This window comes from Osmia lignaria, chromosome 2 (assembly GCF_051020975.1).
Source record: "Osmia lignaria lignaria isolate PbOS001 chromosome 2, iyOsmLign1, whole genome shotgun sequence".
Classification (NCBI taxonomy): Eukaryota; Metazoa; Arthropoda; class Insecta; order Hymenoptera; family Megachilidae; genus Osmia; species Osmia lignaria.
Genome location: NC_135033.1, coordinates 10,715,420 through 10,740,214, shown reverse-complemented (window position 1 = coordinate 10,740,214; position 24,795 = coordinate 10,715,420). Strand labels below are relative to the sequence as shown.

Here is a 24,795-nt window from a genome sequence, read left to right as displayed (position 1 = left end):
ATTAAGGGTACAAGGCGCATGTACAGCATTAACGGCCACAGCAAGCACGTTTTCCTGCGCACGGATATACATATATACGCATACACGAGAAGGCGTATCCTATCAAGGACGTTTTGTACCATCCTCTCTCTCTGTCTATTTTACAGAGTCCGAAAGTTAGGTCGAGAGCAACGGCGCGCATGTCCACGAACGGAGGGAAATATTTGCGAATCGATAATTCGCGAGCAGCTGCAGCAACAGCAACGGGTTAGTCACGCGGACAGCTAGCCTATTTGATTGTTAGTCGGTCAAGTCGCGGTGGTAACCCCTAAATTAGCCACATCGCTTTTTTTTTTTGTTCCTCCTACTTCTCTTTCTATATACCGCTACCTACACCTACATATATCTAGCATCGCTATCTTCGCTCGGATCCAAGCGTCCTCTTTTCATTTTATTTTATTTTATTTCTTCTTTTTTTTTTTTCTCTCTCTCTCTTGCACCCTCGAACGACAGTGATTGAGTTTCGAAGCTTTCGTAAACGACGTTTCGAATTCGTCCAGACAAAGCTTCCCTCGTGATTCGTAATCCATCGAGATCCTGATGGCCGGATTTTCGGTCGCGTCTTAAATCACGGATGTTTGATCTTATCAATGTTTACGGTTATTAATGCAAGCATTACATCGGAGATAACTTGTGACTGTTACAAATGATCATGTGTACATTAACACCGACCGCCATACGGGTCTCCGGTGACTGACTCGAAATACAAATGGAATAATTAGTAATAGAAACCGGAAGGCAAACTTAGATCATTTAAGTCTACGCAACTGTTACAACTCGTACTTTATTCCTTAGTTACATTAACCCCTTTTTTTTTTTTTTTTTTAATTTTATAGATGGTAACGAACGTTGAAAGCTGACAGCCTTGTAAAAATTAAAAAAAAAAAGAAATAGTGGCAAAGTAGGGAAAAAAAGAATATGTTGCGCGTCGATGTGAGTAAAAGAAGAAGAGGATGAGTAAGAAAGATTCAGAGGCTGAGGAAAAAATCGGGGTTGCTGCGATAGCGAAGGTGGAGAGGAGATGGGGTTGTTCGGTAGGTTTGAGAGGCTAAAGCAACGTGGAGAGAGGCACGATCTTTCCTCGGCATCGCGACCGTCTCTGAGCGATTTTTGCACAACAAGGAGGCGAATTCAAACGGCATTGTACCGTCACGTGCGGCCACTCGCTCTCTTTCAACGAAGCGTCGTTAGAACCTCTTTCCTTCGTGCAACCACAGAACTTCCTTACATTGCCCTCATTCTCCTCCTCCCCACCCCGCTGCACCTCCTACTCCTCCTTCACCTTAATTTTCTACTTACTTCTATTCTCTTTACATCGAATTAATTGCCACGAAATCATCCATTTTTCTCGATCACCTTACAGAAGGCACAGATAATTCGTGCCAACAGATCCGGCGCACGTTCCAATTCGCTGTACTTTATATCTGAAAATTAATTACATAATACGCGTTCGGACTTTAGTTTTTCATTTTAAAATCATTAAAAGAAGGATTTCAATTTTCAACTATTACTTTTATCGTTGCAGGGAAACGTACTTTATTTTCAAAACAGAACTCCTTTCGTTTTACATTATGAAACTATCTTATCGTTATTGTTTATAAAAATTATCATTTACAATGGAAGGTATACATCTTCCGGTGAATCAAATTCCAATTAAAGGTAATAAGAGAAAGATATCTTCACGTTTATTAAGATAGCTAAATTGTTGTATTTGGAATGTTTTGCGATTGTCAGCGATCGTGTTCGCGATAGGTATTCGTTTTGCATGGTCACACAATTATCCCCAATGTTTCATAGTGTTCATTTGAGTCATTTTTATTTATTAGAAACGATTAGATATCTTTTCATTTTTATCTCGTACAAGGTCGATTCCGAGACCTTTCGAACACAGATTGTGTTTAATAACGATTCACGCGAACAGTTTGCTTTCCCATCGAGATTACGAGACAACTCATTCTTTCGTTTTCTAACTCAAACACTTACCATTAGTAATGTGTTTATTTCTTTGACATTCGATTGGTGCTTTAGCATCGATAAAGAGATCAGTATCGCTCGCAATCAGACAGAAATATAAATCTTTTATTTTTAATTGAGATACAGTACATCTATGGTTAAACAATAAAGATAGCTACTAATTTAATTTTCCGTCGTGGACATTAGAACAATCAAGTAAAAATCTTTAACATTGCACAATATACATATACATATATGTATATACACACTCATAACGCGGTCACCTATACCGACTATTTACATAATTTTATACAACGTTTCTTTGGAAAGACTTGATTCAACACCGATTGAATAATAGTGAAGATGGAATCACCATTTCCTAATTTACATTCATTTATTTATCGCTTATAGAGATTAATACATATATCTTTCCATTTGATAATTAGGAAATGGTTGTAAACGTAACGTTTCACTATAGATACAAATTTACAGAATGCGCATAGAAAACGACGAAAGAGAAATATTATTTATAGTGAACAAGTTTTTTTTATTATAACGATTAACGTCCAGTATTAAAAATATTAACCGTCAGAATTTGATAGTGTTCCATTATACTCTCTATATGTCCTGCATTAATACGAATTCTATTTTTCATCTTTTATTATCTATATATATGTATATACACCGATAATGCTAATGGAATTATTTAAACTATATCTAATCTACGAAAAAAAAAAAAAAGAAAGTGTACCGTGGTAGCGAAACCTCAACAGAGGTAAATCAATAATTAGGTGCAAAGATAAAATATATGTAGGCCATACATATTTACGAATATAAAGCCGATTAAAATAATATTTCAAATCAACAATAAGTTGCGATTAAATATTCATTCTTTTATCAAGGTATTTTAATAAAATCGAATATATTTGAAATATTATATTACTCAGATATATGCATAGCAAAAAAATAATTTGCAATCTTAACTGTTAAGTATCTGTTTTTAAAATGACTTTCAATAAAAACAAGATTGATAGGGTAACAATGATTCTTATTATTAAAATAATGACATATCATTTCCAATAATAAATTTGCATTTACTCTTTCTTTTTTCTCCTATAAAATACGGGACGTAAAAAAATGCTTAAAGAATGTCGAATACTAAACAAATTAAATACGTTTATACGAATATTTGGTATACACAAACGGTTTAGCTTACAAATTATTATAAAATATATTTTCAACATTTGAGTTCTTTTAAATAAAAAATAAAATTCTTCAAGCTTTAAAAATGCTGTTTCCTTTAACGATTACAAGTTATTAGCATTCTATGCCGAATTCTGTAACATCTTATCAATTTTATTCGGGATATTACAATAAACATTCTATGAAATGTAATAAAAGATGAATCTAGTCGAATTTTATGCCGAAATGTCATTTCTTTCAGAATCCGTGGTAACAACAGCTGGTTGCTTCATTTTCAACAGCTAGAGTGGACCCGGCCGAATTTGATGTTTGGGAATTCGGTACAAATCGCGTACTGCGATTTGTAATTTGAACAACAGGAGCCGGAAACTCTTAAGCGTCTGCACATAAATTCACTGTATGCGGTTCAGTACTGCTCACAGAACATTCAAGCTCCGGGAACTCACCTAAATATTTAATCATTAAACTTCATATTTCCTTTTTCTTAATTGCATGTTAATTCTTTTTTTTTTTTTTTGTTAATAGAGAAAATTAATAAATTTCATACCATTAATGCTATGAATGTCATATGCTCTAAAAACAGTCCCACTGGATGGCTCACCAGCATTCGTACTTGCTCTATCTTCAAATGAAGCAAAGGACTCTTCAGAGTCAGAACTGCTACTCAAGTAGCTCAAATCCTGCCTTATTTGTGATCTTCTAGCACGATTAAAAGGATTTTCACTCTGTCGCGAAAATGTTCCACCCTGAGTACCTAACAAAACATTACTTTTCATTTTCACAAAATGTAATTTACAATTGTTTATGTAATTTCATTGAAACGATCTTCAGACTATGTTTCTTAATATATGAAAATTGACATTTTTCAAACCTTGATGACCGTCACGAATTAAAGGCGTTGTATCGTCGGCGTCTGAATCACTTTCGTCAGTAACAACTTGTTCGTCCGCTGCAAAAACCTTTCGTTTACAAACGGGACAAACTCTACGACTTTTGGTCAACCAAGGATCGATACACTTTGTATGATACGCTGAAACCAAACAGAACGTTATTAACCAAATTCTTGAAATTCAAATCCATATTGCTGCTATGAACTACAAACCATGTGCACATGGTAAAACTCTTAATTTTTCGCCTTCAACATAATCGTCCAAACAAATAGCACACGTTTCATACGGATCACCCTTTGTATATTTGTGCGTCGGAATTTTCTTCAAACTTGAATTTGGTAATCTATGCCTTCGTTGCCTTCTTCTATCTTTAATACATCTAACGATCTATAAACGAGAAAATATATACTTTAGAAATTGTTTCTTGCTTATTATACAATAACTTAAATGCTGCTTTATTACTTCATTTTTATTTTTCAGCATCTCACCATAAAAATAACCATGACTAGAAAACAGATCCCAACAACAATAGCAAAAGGCAAGAGTAAATGTGTAATATTAAATGTAGCATCATCATTAATTAATACAAAATACAACTGATCGTATAAATAATTTTCTTTAATAATCAATCCTGTGATTTCACTGACAAATACAGACGGTATGAATATCCCTACAGGATCTTCTGCTGACATTGGTTCTATAACAAAACATATACAGAAATACATTCAGATATAAATATATATATAAATACTTACTTCTCAGATAAAATATTTACCTAATTCATTACTGTTCACATTGTGTATAATTGCAGCATCATACCCTGCTTTCTGTGCCATTCTAACTTTTATCTCAAAGCTACAGTTATACCGAGCGATTAGTGCTATCCAATAACCATTGTAATTAGTAATGTTGGGAGGACCTTGTATTTCACGGCATGCTGAAGGTGGGTCTGCATATACAACCATACCCTAATAAAATTTTCCATAATCTATAATATGTACCCTGTATTTGACATAGATTTTTCAAAAATATTTTCTTACTGTTTTGAATAAAAACTCGTAACTGTTAACATTATATTTTTTTTATTTACAAGTATAATTTAGAGAAAGCAATTTTACAGAAGCTATGTATGTTCTAATTGCCATCAAATATAATATTACAATCATATATTATAAATTTATCTTCGTATATCATTACATTTTGAATACTTAATGCCTATGATAATATAAATACCTTAATCCCTTCAGATGGTATCAAACCTCCAAATCTGGCAGGCATGTCTCTAAATTCTTCCTCAATTTGATGTCTTGCAGCTGCAGAAAATACCAAAATATCTGCTCTATTGTATGTAACACAAAAGATGAGAAACATAAGCCACAACTGAAGTTGGTGGCTTAAACAACACTGTCTCATTTTTAAAGGAGTCAAAAGTATCCACTGTCTTGTCAATTTTATTATTCTATTAAAAGTTTTTCTGAGTGCTTCATTGTATGTTTTATTTAGCCCATAGATACTAATGTATCCATTATGAAAAGGTGAATGTTAACCTGTAAGAATTATAAAATTCATTACTATAAACAAAAAAGATTGCATATACTAAGTTATATAATTAGCACATTTGTAATCAACTTATTAATATTACAAATATATAGTAGTACTAATATTTTAGTAACTTGTCAAATAGTTTTCAATGAGTATGTTTGATATTACATACTTGTTGATGATAGGTAATAATTTGTGTCACAATTAAAATGCTCCATATTTGAAAGAACTGCAAATTACTTTTTTAATATTATCATAGTCACATAATGTACTGTTACTAATTTCTTGATATGAATGTTTGATGACACAGAAGAACTTATTTACAACTTGTATAGTAATTTTGAATTCACTATAAGTAATTAATGAATTAAACGAAACGTGACGCGTGCATAATAGTATAGTACAATCTCACTGCTTATATTTGATTGGAATAATTAAAAAATGTTGCATCAATGAATTATCCGACTTACAAAAAGCGAAGTATGCGTCTTCCCTGTTTCAAAACAAAAGAAAAGCGTCAATCTGATACGCGAAGCGTATTCTCATAGTTTCTGTTTAACACATCGACGAACAGATAGTGGAAGTAATGATGATTAAATTTTTTGATGTATATCAATCGACGTAAATAACAGTGCCATATACATGTAAATGTACGTAAACGTAAACAGGTATGCAACAAATAGAGGGAATCGTACTAATTTAATACTATAAATTTCTCTGTCAATGGTAATACTCAACGTAAACACAGAGATAATTTCGATACGTACTAGAACTTTTTTTTCTTCTTTCATCCAGAAAAAGACGTAGTGTATGACATACAACGGACGTTTAATCGGTTCGTAAAACGTATATACATGTATACACATGCACCCACACGCCTAATTACGTATGTAGATACTACCAGTGTGCAACGATATGCACACCGTTTACGCGTCGGATATCGTTTGCATTTCTTTCCACAGATTTGAGGTTATAAGAATGTTTCGAAAAATCTTAATTACTTTGCACTACAAACAAAAAGTAGAACTTCTATGATGACACCAGATCGACTGCGATGTTGATCAATCCATTGAATAAAGTCCACAAGTAAATGTCAACCATTGAATTATATTAAAAAATTCTTTGTCCATAATTACTTCGGTCGAGTTCTTCTACGTAACACAAGAACAATTTATACAGTCTTTCTGCTTCAAAACAGCTATTTAGTAACTTGATCACTTAAGTCACGCGGATGTCATACATACATCAGTGACTAATAATACAAAAAGATTCGACATGTTTTTGTTCTCAAGGGGTCAATTTCGGGGGTCCTAAACACCCCCCAAGTGAGGTTAAGTCTGCATATACGGAGCACAGTCGGTATGATAATCGTGCTTGGTTAACCAGTACCTACATGAAGCTACCCGAAAGGAATAATAAAATATGATTATTTTTAATTTTTCTTAATGTCTTTCGTTTGTGATTGATTGTGAGTCTATTTTTAACGTCTGTAACAAATTAGTTCTTTCGTAATTAGAAATTGTATTTCACTCTTTATGTGAGCCGAAACTTTTTAGTAATTTTTTATAATAAACAGATTTTGTAATAACTGATAACCGTAATTGACTGGAAATCGTTTGTGATTTACAAATATATCATTTTCATTGTTTGTGATTTCTTAACTATTTACAAGCTTCTTTTATAATAAATAATTCTAGTGCGCATGCGCTAAAAATCCGGTCGTACCCATCACTACCTCGAACAAGTGAGTTTCACCATTTGTTCGTTTTCCGTTCTTATATTTCGCTAGATCCGGTCGTACCCATCACTATCCCGAACAAGTGAGTTCCACGATTTGTTCGTTTTTAGGTCTTATATTTCGCTAGATCCGGTCCTATCCATCACTATTCCGAACAAGTGAGTTACACGATTTGTTCGTTTTTAGGTCTTATATTTCGCTACTTGCTTCGGGGTCCCTGACACCCCAAGACGATATTCGGGGTTCCTGAGAACCCCAACATGGTATCCTGGGCGCCTAAGAACCCCAAGATGGCATTCCGGGTGCCTAAGAACCCCGAGGTGGCATTCCGGGTTCCTGAGAACCCCAGGATGGCATTTGGGGTGCCTGAGAACCCCAAAGTTATACTCGGGGTCCCTGACACCCCAAGATGATATGCTGTATGCCGCCGATACAACGGGGTCCCTGATACCCCGAATGCCATACTATCGGTAAGCAAAGAATGTCATCGGTGCTCCGGGGTCCCTGACACCCCAGATACCAAAACATCGGTATGTAAAAAGTGTCATCCGCGTTCCGGGGTCCTTGACACCCCAAGATGATATGCCGGTATACGGGGAGTGCCACCGACACGCCGGGGTCCCTGACACCCCAGATGCAATAATGTCGGTATGCAAAGATAGTCACTGGTGCATCGGGGTCCCTGGCACCCCGGATGCTATATTATTGGTATGCAGAGATAGTAACCGGCTTTTCGGGGTCCTTAATACCCCAATATGACATCAGGTCCGTATGAAGAGGGCACAACCCGTATAATTTTTTGCCAGAGTTTATTTAATTTACTTCTCTTATTTTCTTTTGCTTATTAAGTAAGCTCATCGAAGGGGAATAACATTAATGATTATATCCCTCTTCTGAGTCTCAGCCGAGGACCCCATTTATTTTACTTTTTCCAGTTATTTATATAACTTTATCCCTCATTATAGGTCAAGGCCATCTCAGTTTCCTTTACATCCCTGCATTCCTCCCATCCCAACATTCCTTACATCTCTGCACCCCTCACATCCCTGCATTCTTTTCATCCCTAAATTCCTTTCATGCTTACTTTCTTTTCATCCCTACATTCTTTTCATCCCTGCATTCCTTTCATCCCTACATTCTTTTCATCTCTACATTCCTTTCATCCCTTCATCCCTTCATTCTTTTCATCCCTGCTTTCCTTTCATCCCTACATTCTTTCCATCCCTACATTCCTTTAATCCCTACATTCCATACATCTCTGCATCCCTTATAATAAATATATTATAAAGACTGTTTCGAGTAAAGGTAAGTAAAGGTAAGTAAAGGTAAGTTGTTTCATTTTTCGCAAAAATTTCGAAAAATAGCGCCCCCTAGCGGCAAAAATTTGAACTAAAATTTCGATGTCGAATCAGCGCCATCTGGTTTCGGAAAAAGGAACCAAACCTCGCAACATTTTTGGCCCTCTGGCGGTAAAAATGTGAACTAAAATTTCGATGTCGAATCAGCGCCATCTGGTTTCGGAAAAAGGAACCAAACCTCGCAACATTTTTGGCCCTCTGGCGGTAAAAATGTGAACTAAAATTTCGATGTTGAATCAGCGCCATCTGGTTTCGGAAAAAGGAACTAAACCTTGCACCATTTCTGGCCCTCTGGCGGCAAAAATGTGAACTAAAATTTCGATGTCGAATCAGCGCCATCTGGTTTGGGAAAAAGGAACTAAACCTTGCACCATTTCTGGCCCTCTGGCGGCAAAAATGTGAACTAAAATTTCGATGTCGAATCAGCGTCCTCTGGTGGCGAAAAAAGGAACTAAATTTGTATAAAATTGCCGGCCCTGTAGCCGCAAAAATTTCAAATTTAATTTCAGGGAGGTACTGGGATGTATGGAATGCAGGAATATAAGTGATACAAGGATGTAAAGGATACAGGCTTGTAAGGGATGTTGTGATATAAAGAAGGCAGGAATGTGAGGAATGTAGGGATGTAAGGGATGCAGAGATGTAAGGGATGAAGAGATGTAAGGAATGTAGGGATATAAGGGATGAAGCGATGTAAGGAATGTAGGGATGAAAGGAATGTATAGATGAAAAGAATGTAGGGATAAAAAGAATGTATGGATGAAAATAAAGTAGGCATGAAGGGAATGTATGGATGGAAAGAATGTATGGATGAAAAGAATGTAGGGATAAAAAGAATGTAGGGATGAAAAGAATGCAGAGATGTAAAGGATTTTTTATTTTTAACATGGAAAATCTTGCATAAGACCCCCCACCGAGATGTTTCCGCGTTGTTAAAAGGAAGGATAGTTCATAATGGGATCAATGTTTAATTTAAGCACATTGAATACACATAATAGTTTTCATAAAAAGTATATTTAAAGTACATGTGGTAAAATTACAAGTGTTTACATACAAAACATTTACTACCTCACATTGTTCTTAAGTAATTACAGATACAATCGACTTTGATTAAAATCAAAAAGAAAAAAGCATTTTCCATTTCTGAATTTGCTAAAATTTATGCTTTTTATGTATCTACTTTAGTCTTATATCTTCACTGAATTATAATATTTTGCGATCAAGTATTTCGTGTATATATATTTATATACATCACAGACATAAAGAGTGATCAGTTACGAAATATACGGTTTTGCGATTGTAATGTACATACGTACGTAGGTTGAAGTCGACATGATTCACATTAAAATCATTTGAAATAAATCAGTATGTAATGTATGTGTATTAACATTTAGAGAGTGATTTATTAAATTTACACCATAATGCATTATATACTTCAAGTACGTGTTTCCGATAAAACGATATTTTATATTCATGTTAATGCTACTTAATAACTAATCATCATACGAGTAGAATCAATTAATTTAAACAGGAAGAGAATTCGATTTATGTAGACTTGCAATCCCGTTCTAAATAAAAATTTAATTACAATTGTTCGCAATTGAAGGCACTCATCACTTTATAATGAGTCAAAATGTACACTATCAAACTCATCACCTTTGTAAAATTCTACTGAACATACAGATAATTAATTTGTTTTGACCTTTCTAAAATTTCCCTCGAGAAAATCTATCATCCAGGCATTGTGCTTTCTTTATAACGGCGTTTTTTTGAGCCTGATCAAACCTATTGATCTGTAAATCAACATCTCTATCAAATGGTCTTCTAATTGTCTCTCCAGATAGTTTGGCTCTTTTCTCTTCTTTCTGTAATTCATATTTGTTTATTAAATCATCATCATTAATATAAGAAATACAAAATATAAGAAATCTTAACAGTATACAAATACCTTTTTCTTCTTTCGTACTTTACTCTGATGTATTTCCAATAATGACTTTTCCTGTCTTTTACTTTCTCCAGGATCAACTTCGTAACTTTCTTTAACTAAGGCTATAGTCGATGTATTGTACATTGTTTCACTCTCCTGAAAAGATAATATCATCATCGTAAAAGTACTTTGGATTAAACCTTCTAAAAAGACGAATAAAAATTATAAAGCACTTACTTGTTGCTTTTGTTTCACAGCTTTCTTTGCTGGGGTATCAGTCCAACATGATCTATCAGACATATCTGGACCTGACTTCATTCGAAATTTTCGTGAAGTTAGTCCCAGATTACTAACTTGAACCGCAGGTAACTCTGTCATCCATTCTTCTCGTTGATTCTGTGTACTGTCGCCCTAAAATATTATTGTTTTTGGGCACAAACTTTAAATATTTAAATTATAGAAATGTAATTCATTGTTACCTCATCTTTTTGTTCCTTTTGAATTTCTAGCGCCCTTTGTTCTAATTGTCTGTACACGTAATTGGTTTTTAATGCTGGATGATCAATCGGCAATGGACCTATCGCATCCTCGCTTTCAGATTCTGCTTGTTCTATTTCGTCATTATCCGATGATTGTATCACGATTGTTGGAAGAGTAGGAGCTATGATTTCCACGTTCATTTCATTATCACATTTCGGTTTTAATAAATGCGGTGGTAATACTGGACCAAAAACAAGATCTGTTCCATTGTTTTGATTAACATCACTCGACGAATCGTTTTCAGAAGTTTTAGTTACAGTATTTTCTGGTAAACAAGGTCCTATAAAACCTTTACTTTTTACTAGCTTTAGATCATTGGAAGAATCAGTTATTAATTGCAGTGGTAAACTAGGTTTTGAATTGTTCCCGTCTGATGGATGTGACGAGGGTAAAGTAACTTCCGTTGCATTTAGGGAATCACAGTTATTAACATTTTCAAGTGAATTTTTATTATCTTCCTTACGATTTAAATCAACTCTATCGTTTCTTGATTCGTTCTCACATTTTTGATAAGCGTTATTTCTACAATCTTGACTGATTTCCATTGATATAGGTGATATGGTACCTAATGCGGAATCTGAAATGGTACCAGAATTATTATTACTGGAACCATGTAACGAATCGTTCATCCTTGCATTTACCTTTGCCAATCCTTCTGAATGTTCAATTTCTGTTGCTTGCTTTTTTAATATACATTCATGTTCGTCATTTAAATTTCTTTTTTTTGTCTTTACCTTATGCTGCTGTAAAACTGAACTCTTACTTTTTACATCTGAACTATCAGACATATTTTCATCTGTCTCTGATAGAATATCAAATTCAGACAGATTTAATTCTTTACATTCTTGGTTGTCTGTCGACGAGTCTCCTTTTGTTAGCAATTCATTATCGTTACGATCTGGTTCTGTACTTTTGGGTGAAGAATGTTCGTGTAAACATTGCCCTTCGTCATCTTTTGTCGATGAATTTTTACATACACTGTATCGTTCGGATTCTCCCCGAAGTTTCTCACGATCTTCCGACCTTGCTTTGGACGACTGGTATCCTCTATCACGGTTTCTGTCGTAAGAGTGATGCTTGTACTTTTCGTGAGATTTATTTTTGTGTTTGTCGTTATCATTTCTACTACGAGATCGTTCGTGAGACCTATTTTTATGGTGTTCATCCCGATCTCGATTTCTATGCCGTTTTGCATCTCTTGTTTTATGTTTTGTCAGTAACACAGAACTTCTTGAACTTAAACTGGCATCCCTCGTATTCTTATAATCTTTACTATCATCGTGTCTTGAGCTCCTTGATTCGTGTGCATGCTTAGAATATTTAATATCTCTATTATCGGTATCTCGTTCCCTCGAACTTCTATGTTCATCTCTGTTGCAGTCGCGTTTAGATTTATCTTTTCTACTTTTACATTCTATGTCGTTGTAACAAGATTTGTGCTCCGACTTTACTTTCGATAATTTTCCTAGTTTCGTTTCGGGTTGTAAATTATCTTTACGAGTGGCCTCAAAACGAAATCGTCGTCCATCGTCGCTATCCTGACTCTCGGAATCAGAGTCCATTGTTGTCATAATTAGTTATTTGCTGAAAGCAGCAGAAATTTAATTGTTGACACGTATCTAAAGTAATTGCGTTAATACTTTGTAAAATATATTAACAGAATGAAAGAGTATTTTATAAAAGTAGTTTAAAACTTTAAGGTATTAAACAGTACCTAGAAAAAACAGCTACAAGTTAACTAGACGAGAACTTTATTTAAAACACATATCTATGAATCATGTTACATATGACAGAATTAAAGTATGAGTAAAACACATGTAATTACTACTCTATGCGCTTCTCTGTTTCCTTTGATTGTGTCTGATTCTTCACAGTTTCTACCATTCTTTTAACTTTAATCTGATCTGATTCTAACTTTGTTACAGAATTTTTTTGTGGATCTGCTTGTAACATCTTGATTACTTTTGCTGCACTATACTTAACGGATTTTATAAATCCAGCAGTAATAATCCCTTTCAAACTTTGAGTAGTACTGGATCTCCATACAATTTGTTTCAAGCAGCCTTCTAATATTTCACCGCATTCAGGATCATGAGCAATTGCGCGTAAACAATCTTCTGTGTCCTTTGACCCTGGACCCTGTGACCATGCTCTTACAAGTTTAACTTGCGGTATTCGAGGCAACTGATTTAAATGATGTATTTTTGTTGCCGGGCTTGTATCCTGATGACAAGTGAGCATCGAGTTATCCGATTTTGGAACATCCACATAATTTTCAAAATGTTGCAAAACTGGACTGTACAATTCTTTAAAATATGTTAGCTGGGGTAGGACAATGTTATTAACTTTTTCCTTATTTTCACCAAAGATCATTCGAAAATCACCATTGTAAGATAAACCAGCTATAGTTTTATAAAACTCAATTTCTGTAAAGTATTGTGGAAGTAATAACAGTGCTGCATGAACAGCTGAATGTAAGTTTTGTACTAGAGCTGTAGGTATTTGGGTATGTTCATCCGGTTCTACCAATACTTTAACCGGTTTATGCAATCTTCCTGCTAAATACAAATCATTCCAATCTAACAAATCTTCTATTAGTGAAATTTCAGAAACTACTCCATACTTGATAGTACATTCTTCTGTTATTTTAACCAATGTATTATAATATATCTTAGCACCCCAATTCTCTTGTACATTTGCAATTGCTCTAGGTCCAAGAAATCTCAATGGTTGAGCATAATGCTTGGGGTTCAGTTGTAAGTTTTCAGAGTGCCATTGTTTTATATTACGAACAACAAAAATGAGATCTATCATGTTATAAGATTGATTGTTTATTTGCTTAAACGCACCAGATCCATATGCAAAGCAGAATTTCATATTTCCTGGGAAATTTTTAAGTATCCCTTTAAGCTGCTGAATTCCTATGAACTTTTCCATCATTTTAAATGGTTAATAGTGCAGCCAAATTATGCGTGAAAACACTCAATACCTTTAATTCTGCATAACTGTATTATCTTGCAAAAAATTTAATATGATCATTAAGTGATTCTCTTTTTTTTTCTTACATAAATTTAGTTACAGTACAGTTAATCTTATTCTTTTATACTATTAAATGTTATAGAAATAGCAAAAAGATGGAAAAAATACAGCATTGAAGAACAATATAAAAAAGTGGCACCTGATGAAAAATAAATATTCTCTAGCCTTAATCATCCAATAGTTTCCACAAAGAACGTTGTAAGTTTTTGGATATTTATAATTAACTGCCTCCTTTTTCAACCACGATCCATTCCGTCTAACCTAAAATTTTGTTTTATAAATTGTGTAATCATTATATATACTTACGTAAAAACCATATAATATCCTATACCACGGATTTATTATTGGATAGTAGCCATATATTTAGTTTACAAAACAGGAATAAACAAACGTCAAACTGTGTAATCCAACATCTTACTTTGCTGTGTATTGACCTCAGAAACATATGATTGCTTGAAGTAATGCAGTGGCCACAGAGGCAAAAGACTGGACATGCCTTTGTTTCCAAGGGGTTATAATTTAGGGGGTCCCAGATACCCCCAGATGGTTATTCTGATTCTAGTATTTTATGGTTAAACCCTAGTATATTTTTTAGTGTATCCACTGGAACAATGTGACTGCTAACTTCCAAGTTAACTGCATTTTTAGATTTATTCAAGCAGTATTGTAAAGTCTGCTGTATGGTGTCTAATTGGTGTAAGCGTATATGAATTTGACAGCATTGAACACGTAATTAAACGTAATTGCAATAAAATATACATCATGACATCAAAGTAATCCTTTCCACTGAATAGCTGTGTTATCCGAAGAAATTTGTTAGAGTACTGTAACAAAAACTTTTGTTTTATTTAAGTTTTAGGTATTGTATATATAAAAATTCACATTGATATTATTCGCAGTGTTTACTGTGCACATAAAATCATAAAATGCTGATTAATAATTAGGTAAATGTTTCATATAATACGAATACTGTAGAAATCAAACAGTATGGAGGTCGATGAAAACAATGCAGCAGCGGCTCCAGTGGATACACCGATGGAAGTTGACGATGATACTTCTGGAAAAAATACTACTCCGTCAACTAATCCTCCAAGTGCTATCAAAGTAATGGCATCTTCTGGTACTGTTGGCTCTGTTTCTATTAGTCTTCACCCTCTCGTTATAATGAACGTTAGCGAACATTGGACGAGACTTCGGGCTCAAGAAGGCACAGATCAGTTAGGTATGGATATTATTTTTTGTTTTCTATTTTACAGTCAGGGGTATTAATTATAATTTTTGTATAGTTTTTCACACAGAGAATTTCTTCTTTTTTCAGTGTACGGAGCATTGATTGGAAAACAGAAGGGACGTAATATAGAAATTATGAATTCCTTTGAATTATTGTTCACATGTATTGGAGATGATGTCGTAATTGATAGAGATTATTATAATACTAAAGAAGAACAATTTAAGCAAGTGTTCACTGACATGGACTTCTTAGGATGGTATACCACAGGAGACATGCCTAATGAAAAAGATATCAGAGTACACAAACAACTTTGTGAAATCAATGAGAGCCCTGTGTTACTGAAACTTGATCCAAGACCAAAAAATACAGATGTATGTTTTAACATTTATTATTTTTATATTTGTACTCTGTAATGCAATGTTACTGTATCTTGCAGCAACTTTCTGTGTCTATGTACGAATCTGTGATTGATTTGGTTAATGGAGAAGCTACAATGTTGTTTGTGCCATTGACTTATACATTGGCAACAGAAGAAGCAGAAAGAATTGGACTTGATCATGTGGCAAGAATGTGTAGTAATGATCAAGAAGAAAGTTCATTAGGTAATTTTGTGAACATTCAGGGTATTTTAAATTGTTTCAAAAAATAAAAGTAAATAATATTTTAATAAAAAAATTCCAGTTGCAGAACATCTCACTGCGCAACACAGTGCTATAAAAATGTTATATTCAAGAGTGAATTTAGTTCTAAAATATGTGAGGGCAGTACAGAGTGGTGAACTAAAAGGGAACCATGAAGTTTTAAGAGCAGCTTGTTCTTTGGGACATAGATTACCAGTTTTAAATAATCCGAAATTCAAAGCTGACTTTTATAATGTAAGTATACACTATACTTTAACTGGTATAACAATTTATTAATACCTTACTATTGACATTTTGCAGCAATGTAACGACTTTGGTTTGATGACTTATCTTGGGATTATAACGAAAGGCTGCAACAATATTAATCAGTTTGTTAACAAATTCAATATTTTGTATGATAGACAAGGTGTAGGTCGTCGTTTACGAAGTCTTTTCTTGTGATAAGTGAAATGAAACTCATTTTTTTAATATTTGCCTTTTTTTACTCCATAAATTATATCGAATATCCTTTTAATTTTGAAAAATTCGAAAAAGCAGATTAACTGGTCAATACTTCTGAAGTTGAAATAAATATTGTACCTCTTACAAAATAAAGTTGCAAGTAAAACACATATGGAATATGACTGATTTCAGAATATAACAGTATTAGATTCTAAACTATTACCGTTATATAAATTTATTAATATGTGCTTTACATTTATATTTTGTCCAATATACAACATACATACAAAAAATTTTATAACGCGTTCTACACTTATATATTATTTCAAACAAAACGTACATCGAGAATTCACGATAGATACAGAAGTAGTTGCACGTTTTTCTTTTTTTTCTATTTTTTCTTTTTTCATTTCAGTGGAAGACATTTCGTAGTCAATATATTTTTGTTTCAAATTTGTATACTTTTAGAGGCCACATTACTTTCTTTTTATGTAATTCATTTTTATCATTTATGTGATTTGTTTTGTATAAATTATATTTGATATAAAAAAGCGGCCTATAAAATACGACTAAAAATCTGTTTCTAAAAATCTATTCCATTATTACATATAATTCGATTCGACATATGTAACGACTTATAAATATTATACTGTACAAAATATAGTATAATATATATTGTGCCTCGTTAATTATTGCAGGTAACTATATCAATTTATATATTTTATATAAACATAAATTAGAATTGACTTCTTGCGTGGCTAGATCTATTAAACTTGTATAAATTCCATTATAGTGAAAATTTCAATTTACAATATGACCAAGAGATCGTAATACAGTTACTTCAAGTACTTTGTTTAAACTGTAATAACGATTTTGTTTGATTTTACTTATATAATATAATATTCTCTAAAACGTATTAAAACTTTAACTTATAGTTTAGTGGATTCTTTTGTACACTGAGTTGTGCGGCTTTGTTTGATATTGTATTGATATGAAACATTTAAACCACGGAGATCGATGTTTCTATATTGATTTAGATAAATTTAAAAAAATTAAAAGCTTTACCCGTTGTGAATTTTTTCACTGGGGAATATCTTGGAGCACGTTTCACTTTCACAAACTATAATATATATAATCAATTCTTGTATCTTTTGGATATTCCATTCAATTACTCAATAGGCTGTCTTCGATCATGGTAGCAAGAAGATCTACTAGAACAGACAGCATTGAGTCGGGCTAAGGACTTGATTTTTCCATACCAATTATTTCTTCGAACAGAGTATTTTTTCCTCCCGCTTGTTCTTCGATTGCGTACAAGGAAAATCTTAACGTGGCGGCGGCTAAATCACCAACCGACCAATGCCTATCCATAAGTACTCTACTCACAGTATCTAACTAAAATGTTATTAATGTTAATCATAAAATCGTACATACAAAGTTTTCATGGACAAAAACAACTACCTTCGATAAACTGGGATTTCCTGTGGTATAATATATTAATTTCGGTACTCCTGCCAACGAAGCGGCAAGCCATTGAATAACTAATTTCAACTGTGGATCACCTTTTAAACGAGAACCACATCCCCAGTTACCACTAGCAATAGATAATAATCCACCTGACTGAGGGCTATTGTCCCTTGGTATCTAAAAAGAGGGATTAATAAATTTGAAGTAACGTAACTAGCAATAAAGTTTATCTTAAATAGTACAAATTATTCATAAATGAAAAGGTGTTTTAGTAACCGTGTGAAATCGAAAAATCTTTGACAATGTTATTAATGGAAGATACAAAACGTTGTATTAATATAAAGTCGAATTATATTAATAAAAGTTAAAAGTTGATTGTAGAATGTACGAGTAAGACATATTGAAGACATTACCAAATAGAATGAGAGACAAATCATTAGTTATTAGAGGTGCAGCTATAAACTTTTGATGGCAAGTAGAAAGCACTTGTTTATAATTTATCATGCAACGAATCATTAAAACGTGGAAGGTTTCAGTAATTCAACATACCGATCGTTAAGCTGGAATAGTTAAGCATAAAAGAATTTGTCGTTATCGTATTAAAAATATAATTAATTTATAGTATCAGTTCATGCATTGTATTGACAAAGTATAATTGACACATGTGTAACATAAGTTTGCTCACGTTAAATATTACATGCGATTCGAATTGTTGCGCAAGTTTTTCATTATTCACGTTGGCAACAAAAGATTCTGTTGTTCCTTTTACAGTTCCAGGTGTGCTTAAAGAAACAGGATTAGATAGATACACGGTAGTTTCGTCATCGACCAATGTTTGAAAAACTTCGGATGTAAACGTTACCGTCCTAAGTTTTCTACGTTGAATATCCTTTACCTCTTTTGATATTGTATGATTACTTAAAGCATCTTCATAATACTCTACATCTTCAGACTCAGAGACCTGCGTATCGTAATAATCTGATGAAATTCGGCTGTATAGAAAATATTATTTAGGATAGTTATTAGTTTTCAGTTTGTCTCTCATTCTTCGTCGATTCAATATTTTTAAATAATATTTTTCTTTTCTTTTTTTAAGTACTGTTATTGTTTCATTCAAAAATCAAATAAATTCGATTAAAGGAAAAGAAAACGATTTGTTCCTTACTGATTGTTGTCTCCTATTTTTTTGACGGGCTAGCTCTAAACTCAAACTTCTCACGGCCAAAGCTAATTTATGGCTTTGATTTACATCTGCAGAGTCGATAAAGGGTTGTGGTTCACCCTCTTGTACCGGAACACCAGCGAACGATTCGCTGAGAGCTCTCTTTAACAACGAACCAGCGAATCGAACTACCGCTTTGTCCCTTGCATCTAACTCTCGGGATTCATCCGCTGCTATCGGATCTTCTAACCATTTTGCTAGCTGTTCGTAAACTTCTTCGAGCTCGGAACAAAAATCTAAATACGCGAAGACAAGTAGTAGATTCGTTTATTTTTAGAAACTGACGAAAGGTGTTATCTATAAAGCGTTTCGTAATACTTGCCAGAATTATATTCAGTGCTGAAACTGTATTTACTACTAGCGCTTGTGTCTCTTCTTTGGAGCATTGGTTGATTCTGCCGAAATCTACCTAGCCATTTTTGCTCGGCTTCCAACGATTCTTTCAGAAAATCTTCGTCCACTGTTTCATCACGGAGTACGAAACCTCTCGAACCTCCTCTTTTTACCCTAACGAAGATAGACTTGTAAATCTAAATTATACATTAATATAACATTTATATAAATCTTCTTACTTAATGTCTTGATCACAAACATGACTTCCGGACACGCTTATTCCAACTGCATAACTACTTTCTCCAGACGAGGTGTTAGACGAGGTTGCTCCCGTGGCTGTACTTTCTCGTTTTAACGCGTCCCTTAGACGTTGAGCAAAAGTTCCTCTTCTTTCTGGTGTGTCCAACTGAGTACTGTAACGTTTACTTAATTTTTGTTCTTCTTCTTCTATAAAGTTTAATACACGAAGGCATTATAGACATAACGTTTTGTTGAATGAAAGAAAAGTGAAAAATACTAAATACCAGGATCTTCGTCTATAGTATCTTTTGCGCTATGAAAGCTATCCGTGCTTTGACTATTACAGCTGCTGTAAACTGACATTTGACCAAGGGATTTTCGTGTAACCGGTAGAATTTCTCCGCTAGATCCAAGTACGATAAATCGATTCCTTTTGTTTGTACTGGTACTGGTATCGCTGCACATCCTATGCGGGCTCGGCGGTCTTATAGATTTACCATTTGGTCTACTACGAACTTCCGTTAGAATATCGTGTTTACTGGATTCGCGTAACGCGGATTTCGCTGAAAAAACAACGAATAACTGCTTTACAATTATTAATTGTGTTTGATTACGTTTCCACTGATGTACGTTCTTTAGTACCATTATTCGTTGACAATACTCTATCGTCGCCTTCTGTTTCCGGAGGGGTGCTGCTAAAACTTTCACCGATTGGCGATAATCTTCGGGAACCTACTAATCCATCTGGATCCAATTCGGATTTGACAGGATCGGTTGGACTGCTTGGTACGTGTCTTTGCCGGAATCCGAGCAAAGATTTATTCATTTCACGGAGTATATTATCTTCTTCAAACTGCGACGAAGGTAATCGCGAGTAATCTTCAGGATCGATACAGCATACTGTTACCTATAAAGTTTCGAAGAAAATGATCAGTTCAAAGATGTCAATTGAAATAGAAGAGTGCACTATACTTACGACATTTGGTTTCGGCAAAGCTTCAAATATGGCTCTGTTACGAGGATCATTTATTCTAGATATGTGTCTAACGCCCTCAACTATTAATACTTCGTTGTCTTCTAAAGCCTCGACTGATAATATTGCCGCGAGCATTTCGGGATGCGTCACTATCTAAAGATCAAAATTGATAACTATAATTTTTCATTACTTTTTATTGCAAAATACACCCTCTAATATTTGATTTTATTCATTTTCTTCCTTCTTTGTTCATATTGTTTTTTTTCTTTCTTTTTTTCCTAAGAGCCTAAAGTTAATTAACCCAAATCGAAATGATCTTTCTCACGCGCTTTAATTATTTACATGTACAGTTTCTTGCGTAACATCACCGTCAAGTACGCCGCCGCCAAACTTCGCGCTCGCGAAGCAAACACGTAATACTTTAGTCTCTGGTTCCACCCTCTCCAAACGACCCTCGTGTCGTATCATCAACGGGCATAGAGGAACGTTGCTCTCCAACCAATCCTCGATAGTTAACCATTGCTTCGATGTCATTACCTGTTAATTAAATTTCATTGTTAATTTTAAGAGGCTGAGAAAAATTTCTTAGAGTACTACCTGTCTAGAAATGACTAGCTTTCCATCAAGCGCGTTTTCGGCTTCGAGGTAGTCGTAGTAATGAAATATGCTTCTCAGTTTTGCTTTCTGTCCGTTACTAATAAAATAATATAAATTTCTGTAGACTTGTCTGACAATTAGCAACTTTCATTCTGATACTTACTTATGAAGATATTTAAAGAAATTTGTGAAATTAAAATCTCTCAAGGTCGGATGCGTCTTTGCAGTTCTCTTTGGATACGTAGAGAAGAATGCATTTGCTATTAGAGATGAAACAAAGGCGTAGCTATATTCCACGCAGTCACCTGCAATATAAATAGTTCTGTTGCATTTCCTGGCGTTTCTTATCGATCGTTTCAACAAAGTTGCAGAAAAATAACCTTGCTGTTGAAGGCTGAAGTGCAAGCCCTGCGGTGGTTTACAAGACCTTAAACCTTTCGCTCTTTCCACTATCCGCGGTATTGTCTTCGCGAACACCTGTTCTCGTTCCGTAGAATCGAGGTCGTTATCGAGAAATAATGCTAATCCGGAAAACAATTCAGGATCTTGCGTATCCTCTTCGGGATCGAGGCTTATGCTGTAAAAGAAAGAAGAACGCTTTGAGACACGATTATTAGAGATATGTGAATCAGAGATATGTGGAACACGTAACATCGACATAGAGAACATATATAAAATGATGGGCGGGCTTTTATACAGAGGCGTTGCGGCTTAACAGCAATTTTGGGGTACATCTTTTACGGATAGTTAGAAATACTTATCGATCAGATACCTTTTCAGAATGCACTGTTCCTCGTATCTTTATAACAGCATGTAGCAAAAAAAAAATCGAGTTCGTTAATATCTACGCGATAGAGAAAGGCATTCTAACGAAATCGATACACGTATCACACACGCGATGCTAGTTAGTCGAGAATTCAAGTATAATTCATTACCAGTTCGTAAACGTGTATCAGATCGGAAAAAACTTACTTGCACATGTCGTGCAATCTTTGCATCGCTTCCAAAAGGTCATCGGAATTTCTTGCAGCTGCTGCTCGATCCAGTTGCTTTACCACGGCCGGCCACCACGGTAGATCGCAGGGTAACATTACCAGAGCCATTCTAGTCGTCGATCTAAGATTCGAAGTTCGCGCGTTACGGTCCAAACGCGAGCGCGCATGCCCAGGAGAAAGCAAATAAATAACCAAACTATTAGTCTTACAGACACAATCATCTCCCGCGATACGATTATACTACTTTATCATACAGTTCAATTGTATTCATGCTCGAACCACGCGTAACGTGTGGTGTGTAATGTGTCGGAAAATAGGTTGTCAGTTGGCGAACCGAATTTCGAAAAGGAAATCTTTTCTGGCAGCTGGCCCACGATCAGTTTCAGTGAAACGATCTACATGTGCACGTTACGCTGGGATCGAGCGTACGTTAGCCAAGATCCGGACACTTGTTATACAAATCGTGTATCGCTTGTGCCCGCGATATTACAATTTTATCATCGAATCGTTTATCTACTTTCATGTTTCTTAGGTGAAAAAGAAGGAAGCAGAAATTTAATTTTTAACCAAACACGTTTTGTTAAAAATGTTGCTGGTGCTTAAATTTTTAAAGATACGTCCGAACCGAACAATTGCAAGTAGTATGAGTTTAAAACAGGCGCGGCTGGCCTACCGAATTATCGATATGTGCAATGTGCATAGGTTTACGCGCGAATTGTCTCGTAAAAATAAATATTCCATGGTTATAAAATAAAATCGGGTTATCACGGGCTGTGTAACTCGATATCCTTGAACCATCGTTTAAAAATATACGATGTATTCTTTGGGAATACAACTAAAGATTAAATCAATGCATAAGTACTTGAGACAATACGTGAGGTAAACAACTGTACAAATGTTATTTCTATAACTCTTTCGAGTACTCACAGTAACGTAGTAAAGCGTACATTTAATTACATTAAACCTTAAAATATCAATGACAGATATATAGACATTGAACAGTGTATAAAAAACCATATTGTGATATTAGCGTGCCGGTCATTAATTTACCTGAAACTTATCCCGGTTCATTTCAGGCTGTAAACATTAAAGTATTAAGCGCACGACCCACGTTTCTTGTTAAAGTTAGTTTTGTTCGATGAAGGGGTGAACGTATCCCTTGGAGTCTCCATTTGATACCTCGAAACTGCTCGTTTGCCTAGCGGAAGGGGTTGCGAGGTTAGTACCCTCTAAACGCGAGGAGAGTATATAATTAGTTACTCTTGTAGCCGGGTAGAAAACTATCCGGCGAGTCAACCAGTTATCATAGATCGTAAATGGACAATACCTAGCGTTTCGCAATACGCTAGCACTGTTGTTTCAAATAAGAATTTACATAATCACCTAATTCGCTCGATACGTTGCCGATCAGCTGACCGAATCACGAAGTCACATTTTAGTGTACCATTGAATCAACAGACACATCGCACATGGTACTATGGTACAGTGATCACTCGTGTAATTTTAGCGTCTTTAAAACGTAGAAAACACCCTGCATAGAATCGAATTCGTTGTGTTTCAATGGTAGCATCGACGACTCCCTTTTACGTTCGGGTTTAACCACAGCTATCTTGTCGCGTGAAACGCGTTTAATTAATCAGACAAATGATATTTAGGAAGAACGAATATATATCCGCGGCTAGGTGGCATAAAACGCCGAAAAGTACCACCGTTAGCTATTACGATACTATCGTCGTGCGCACCCGATGGCTGGCTTTTCTTTTACTTTGTTCACGAGCCACAACCGGCGATTGGCGTTGTAAGCGCTATTTATAGAGCAGCGCCGGCGCCCTGCCAAACTCTCTACAGAATATTTGACAGTAAACTTGTTTATAATACTTTTTTAATTATGACAAGGCTATGCATCTATCGACACTCTTATAACGAATATATAACACCCTCTCTCGTTTATGATTGTTTCAATATAGTACGAGCAATGATTCGCTTCTAAAACTGTACTCAAATCGATCGTTAGTAACCGTGAATTGATAAAGAAGTATTCTACTCTAACGACCACCGAAAAGTTGGGCCACTGGCTGCAGTAATGGCGGTTAGTCTCCTGGAGACTTCAATGCGTGGTCAAGAATACCGAAACAAATGCAATGCTTATTATTGAACTCACTTCTATTTGAATTGCATTCTACTATAAAATTACTATTATAAAAATGAAATATATTTTTGTAATTTTAATAAACAATCTACAAAAGCTTGTTTAACAAAATTAAATTGTTAGCGCCTGTGTATAGGCTACCCGACCAGCATGAATCCGACAGGTGCCACCACCTTGCGGAATAATTTGCGTGATCTAGTAACAGTAAGGTATCAATGTAGACAGGTAGTGTGTTCATAATCCTATAAAATACTTGTTATTTATGAAATAAATA

General features: G+C 34.8%; 5 protein-coding genes and 1 long non-coding RNA gene across 16 annotated transcripts in view; 2 read left to right on the top strand and 4 right to left on the bottom strand.

Annotated features, from left to right (window-relative positions):
• Window positions 1-4,473, top strand: part of LOC117608453 (uncharacterized) — a 35,727-nt gene extending 31,254 nt beyond the window's left edge. Inside the window, exon 5 of the long non-coding RNA XR_013063266.1 lies at window positions 876-4,473. This is a non-coding gene — a long non-coding RNA (uncharacterized LOC117608453). The remainder of the gene's footprint in view (window positions 1-875) is intronic.
• Window positions 2,597-6,899, bottom strand: LOC117608447 (E3 ubiquitin-protein ligase RNF167). The gene is made up of 8 exons (XM_034333596.2): window positions 6,395-6,899; window positions 5,319-5,632; window positions 4,861-5,053; window positions 4,574-4,782; window positions 4,298-4,472; window positions 4,067-4,225; window positions 3,743-3,949; window positions 2,597-3,641 (listed from the first exon to the last, which is right to left on the bottom strand). Exons 2-8 carry the CDS (start codon window positions 5,496-5,498, stop codon window positions 3,568-3,570), a joined length of 1,197 nt encoding a protein of 398 aa, XP_034189487.1. The 5' UTR covers window positions 5,499-5,632; window positions 6,395-6,899; the 3' UTR covers window positions 2,597-3,567.
• Window positions 6,900-9,740: 2,841 nt separating this feature from the next.
• LOC117608481 (uncharacterized) lies at window positions 9,741-14,713 on the bottom strand. Of its 4 annotated transcripts, XM_034333687.2 has the most exons (6): window positions 14,561-14,713; window positions 14,369-14,490; window positions 11,130-12,774; window positions 10,888-11,061; window positions 10,672-10,806; window positions 9,741-10,588 (listed from the first exon to the last, which is right to left on the bottom strand). In XM_034333687.2, the coding sequence occupies exons 3-6, from the start codon at window positions 12,759-12,761 to the stop codon at window positions 10,430-10,432; spliced, it is 2,100 nt and encodes a 699-aa protein (XP_034189578.2). In that variant the 5' UTR covers window positions 12,762-12,774; window positions 14,369-14,490; window positions 14,561-14,713; the 3' UTR covers window positions 9,741-10,429. The 4 variants fall into 4 exon arrangements, with proteins under 4 accessions (XP_034189578.2, XP_034189579.2, XP_034189581.2 ...); XM_034333688.2 differs by lacking the exon at window positions 14,369-14,490 and having other exon boundaries at window positions 14,536-14,692; XM_034333690.2 differs by lacking the exons at window positions 14,369-14,490; window positions 14,561-14,713 and adding an exon at window positions 13,016-13,147.
• LOC117608683 (phosphatidate cytidylyltransferase, mitochondrial) lies at window positions 13,015-14,004 on the bottom strand. The gene has a single exon (XM_034334153.2). The coding sequence runs from the start codon at window positions 14,002-14,004 to the stop codon at window positions 13,015-13,017; it is 990 nt and encodes a 329-aa protein (XP_034190044.1).
• A 503-nt stretch (window positions 14,714-15,216) lies between the features above and the next one.
• CSN6 (COP9 signalosome subunit 6) lies at window positions 15,217-16,571 on the top strand. Its single transcript, XM_034333710.2, has 5 exons — window positions 15,217-15,451; window positions 15,548-15,831; window positions 15,897-16,062; window positions 16,142-16,335; window positions 16,402-16,571. The coding sequence occupies exons 1-5, from the start codon at window positions 15,217-15,219 to the stop codon at window positions 16,540-16,542; spliced, it is 1,020 nt and encodes a 339-aa protein (XP_034189601.1). The 3' UTR covers window positions 16,543-16,571.
• Window positions 16,572-16,706: 135 nt separating this feature from the next.
• LOC117608472 (uncharacterized) lies at window positions 16,707-24,194 on the bottom strand. Of its 8 annotated transcripts, none has more exons than XM_076691342.1 (17): window positions 23,756-24,194; window positions 23,423-23,570; window positions 22,350-22,493; window positions 22,150-22,176; window positions 21,758-21,954; window positions 21,541-21,682; window positions 21,378-21,474; window positions 21,123-21,317; window positions 20,781-20,933; window positions 20,447-20,711; window positions 20,089-20,367; window positions 19,804-20,011; window positions 19,554-19,729; window positions 19,175-19,467; window positions 18,695-18,970; window positions 18,004-18,186; window positions 16,707-17,937 (listed from the first exon to the last, which is right to left on the bottom strand). In XM_076691342.1, exons 3-17 carry the CDS (start codon window positions 22,478-22,480, stop codon window positions 17,779-17,781), a joined length of 2,781 nt encoding a protein of 926 aa, XP_076547457.1. In that variant the 5' UTR covers window positions 22,481-22,493; window positions 23,423-23,570; window positions 23,756-24,194; the 3' UTR covers window positions 16,707-17,778. The 8 variants fall into 8 exon arrangements, with proteins under 8 accessions (XP_076547457.1, XP_076547454.1, XP_076547451.1 ...); XM_076691339.1 differs by having other exon boundaries at window positions 19,554-19,738; window positions 23,423-23,601; window positions 23,756-24,184; XM_076691336.1 differs by having other exon boundaries at window positions 19,554-19,738; window positions 23,756-24,184.
• Window positions 24,195-24,795: the final 601 nt, after the last annotated feature.

Coding starts and splice junctions, on each gene's coding strand:
- LOC117608472 (XM_076691339.1), bottom strand. CDS start 22,480: ATGGCTCTGGTAATGTTACCCTGCGATCTACCGTGGTGGCCGGCCGTG. Junction 19,739..19,803: donor GTTTGTGATCAAGACATTAA/GTAAGAAGATTT, acceptor TATCTTCGTTAG/GGTAAAAAGAGGAGGTTCGA. Junction 18,971..19,174: donor AAAATAGGAGACAACAATCA/GTAAGGAACAAA, acceptor TACGATACGCAG/GTCTCTGAGTCTGAAGATGT.
- LOC117608481 (XM_034333687.2), bottom strand. CDS start 12,761: ATGACAACAATGGACTCTGATTCCGAGAGTCAGGATAGCGACGATGGA. Junction 11,062..11,129: donor AAAAGGAACAAAAAGATGAG/GTAACAATGAAT, acceptor ATAATATTTTAG/GGCGACAGTACACAGAATCA. Junction 10,589..10,671: donor AAGTACGAAAGAAGAAAAAG/GTATTTGTATAC, acceptor TATGAATTACAG/AAAGAAGAGAAAAGAGCCAA.
- CSN6 (XM_034333710.2), top strand. CDS start 15,217: ATGGAGGTCGATGAAAACAATGCAGCAGCGGCTCCAGTGGATACACCG. Junction 15,832..15,896: donor CAAGACCAAAAAATACAGAT/GTATGTTTTAAC, acceptor TGTATCTTGCAG/CAACTTTCTGTGTCTATGTA. Junction 16,063..16,141: donor TCAAGAAGAAAGTTCATTAG/GTAATTTTGTGA, acceptor AAAAAATTCCAG/TTGCAGAACATCTCACTGCG.
- LOC117608683 (XM_034334153.2), bottom strand. CDS start 14,004: ATGATAGATCTCATTTTTGTTGTTCGTAATATAAAACAATGGCACTCT.
- LOC117608447 (XM_034333596.2), bottom strand. CDS start 5,498: ATGAGACAGTGTTGTTTAAGCCACCAACTTCAGTTGTGGCTTATGTTT. Junction 4,473..4,573: donor TAGTCATGGTTATTTTTATG/GTGAGATGCTGA, acceptor TCTCGTTTATAG/ATCGTTAGATGTATTAAAGA. Junction 3,950..4,066: donor AATTCGTGACGGTCATCAAG/GTTTGAAAAATG, acceptor ATGTTTTGTTAG/GTACTCAGGGTGGAACATTT.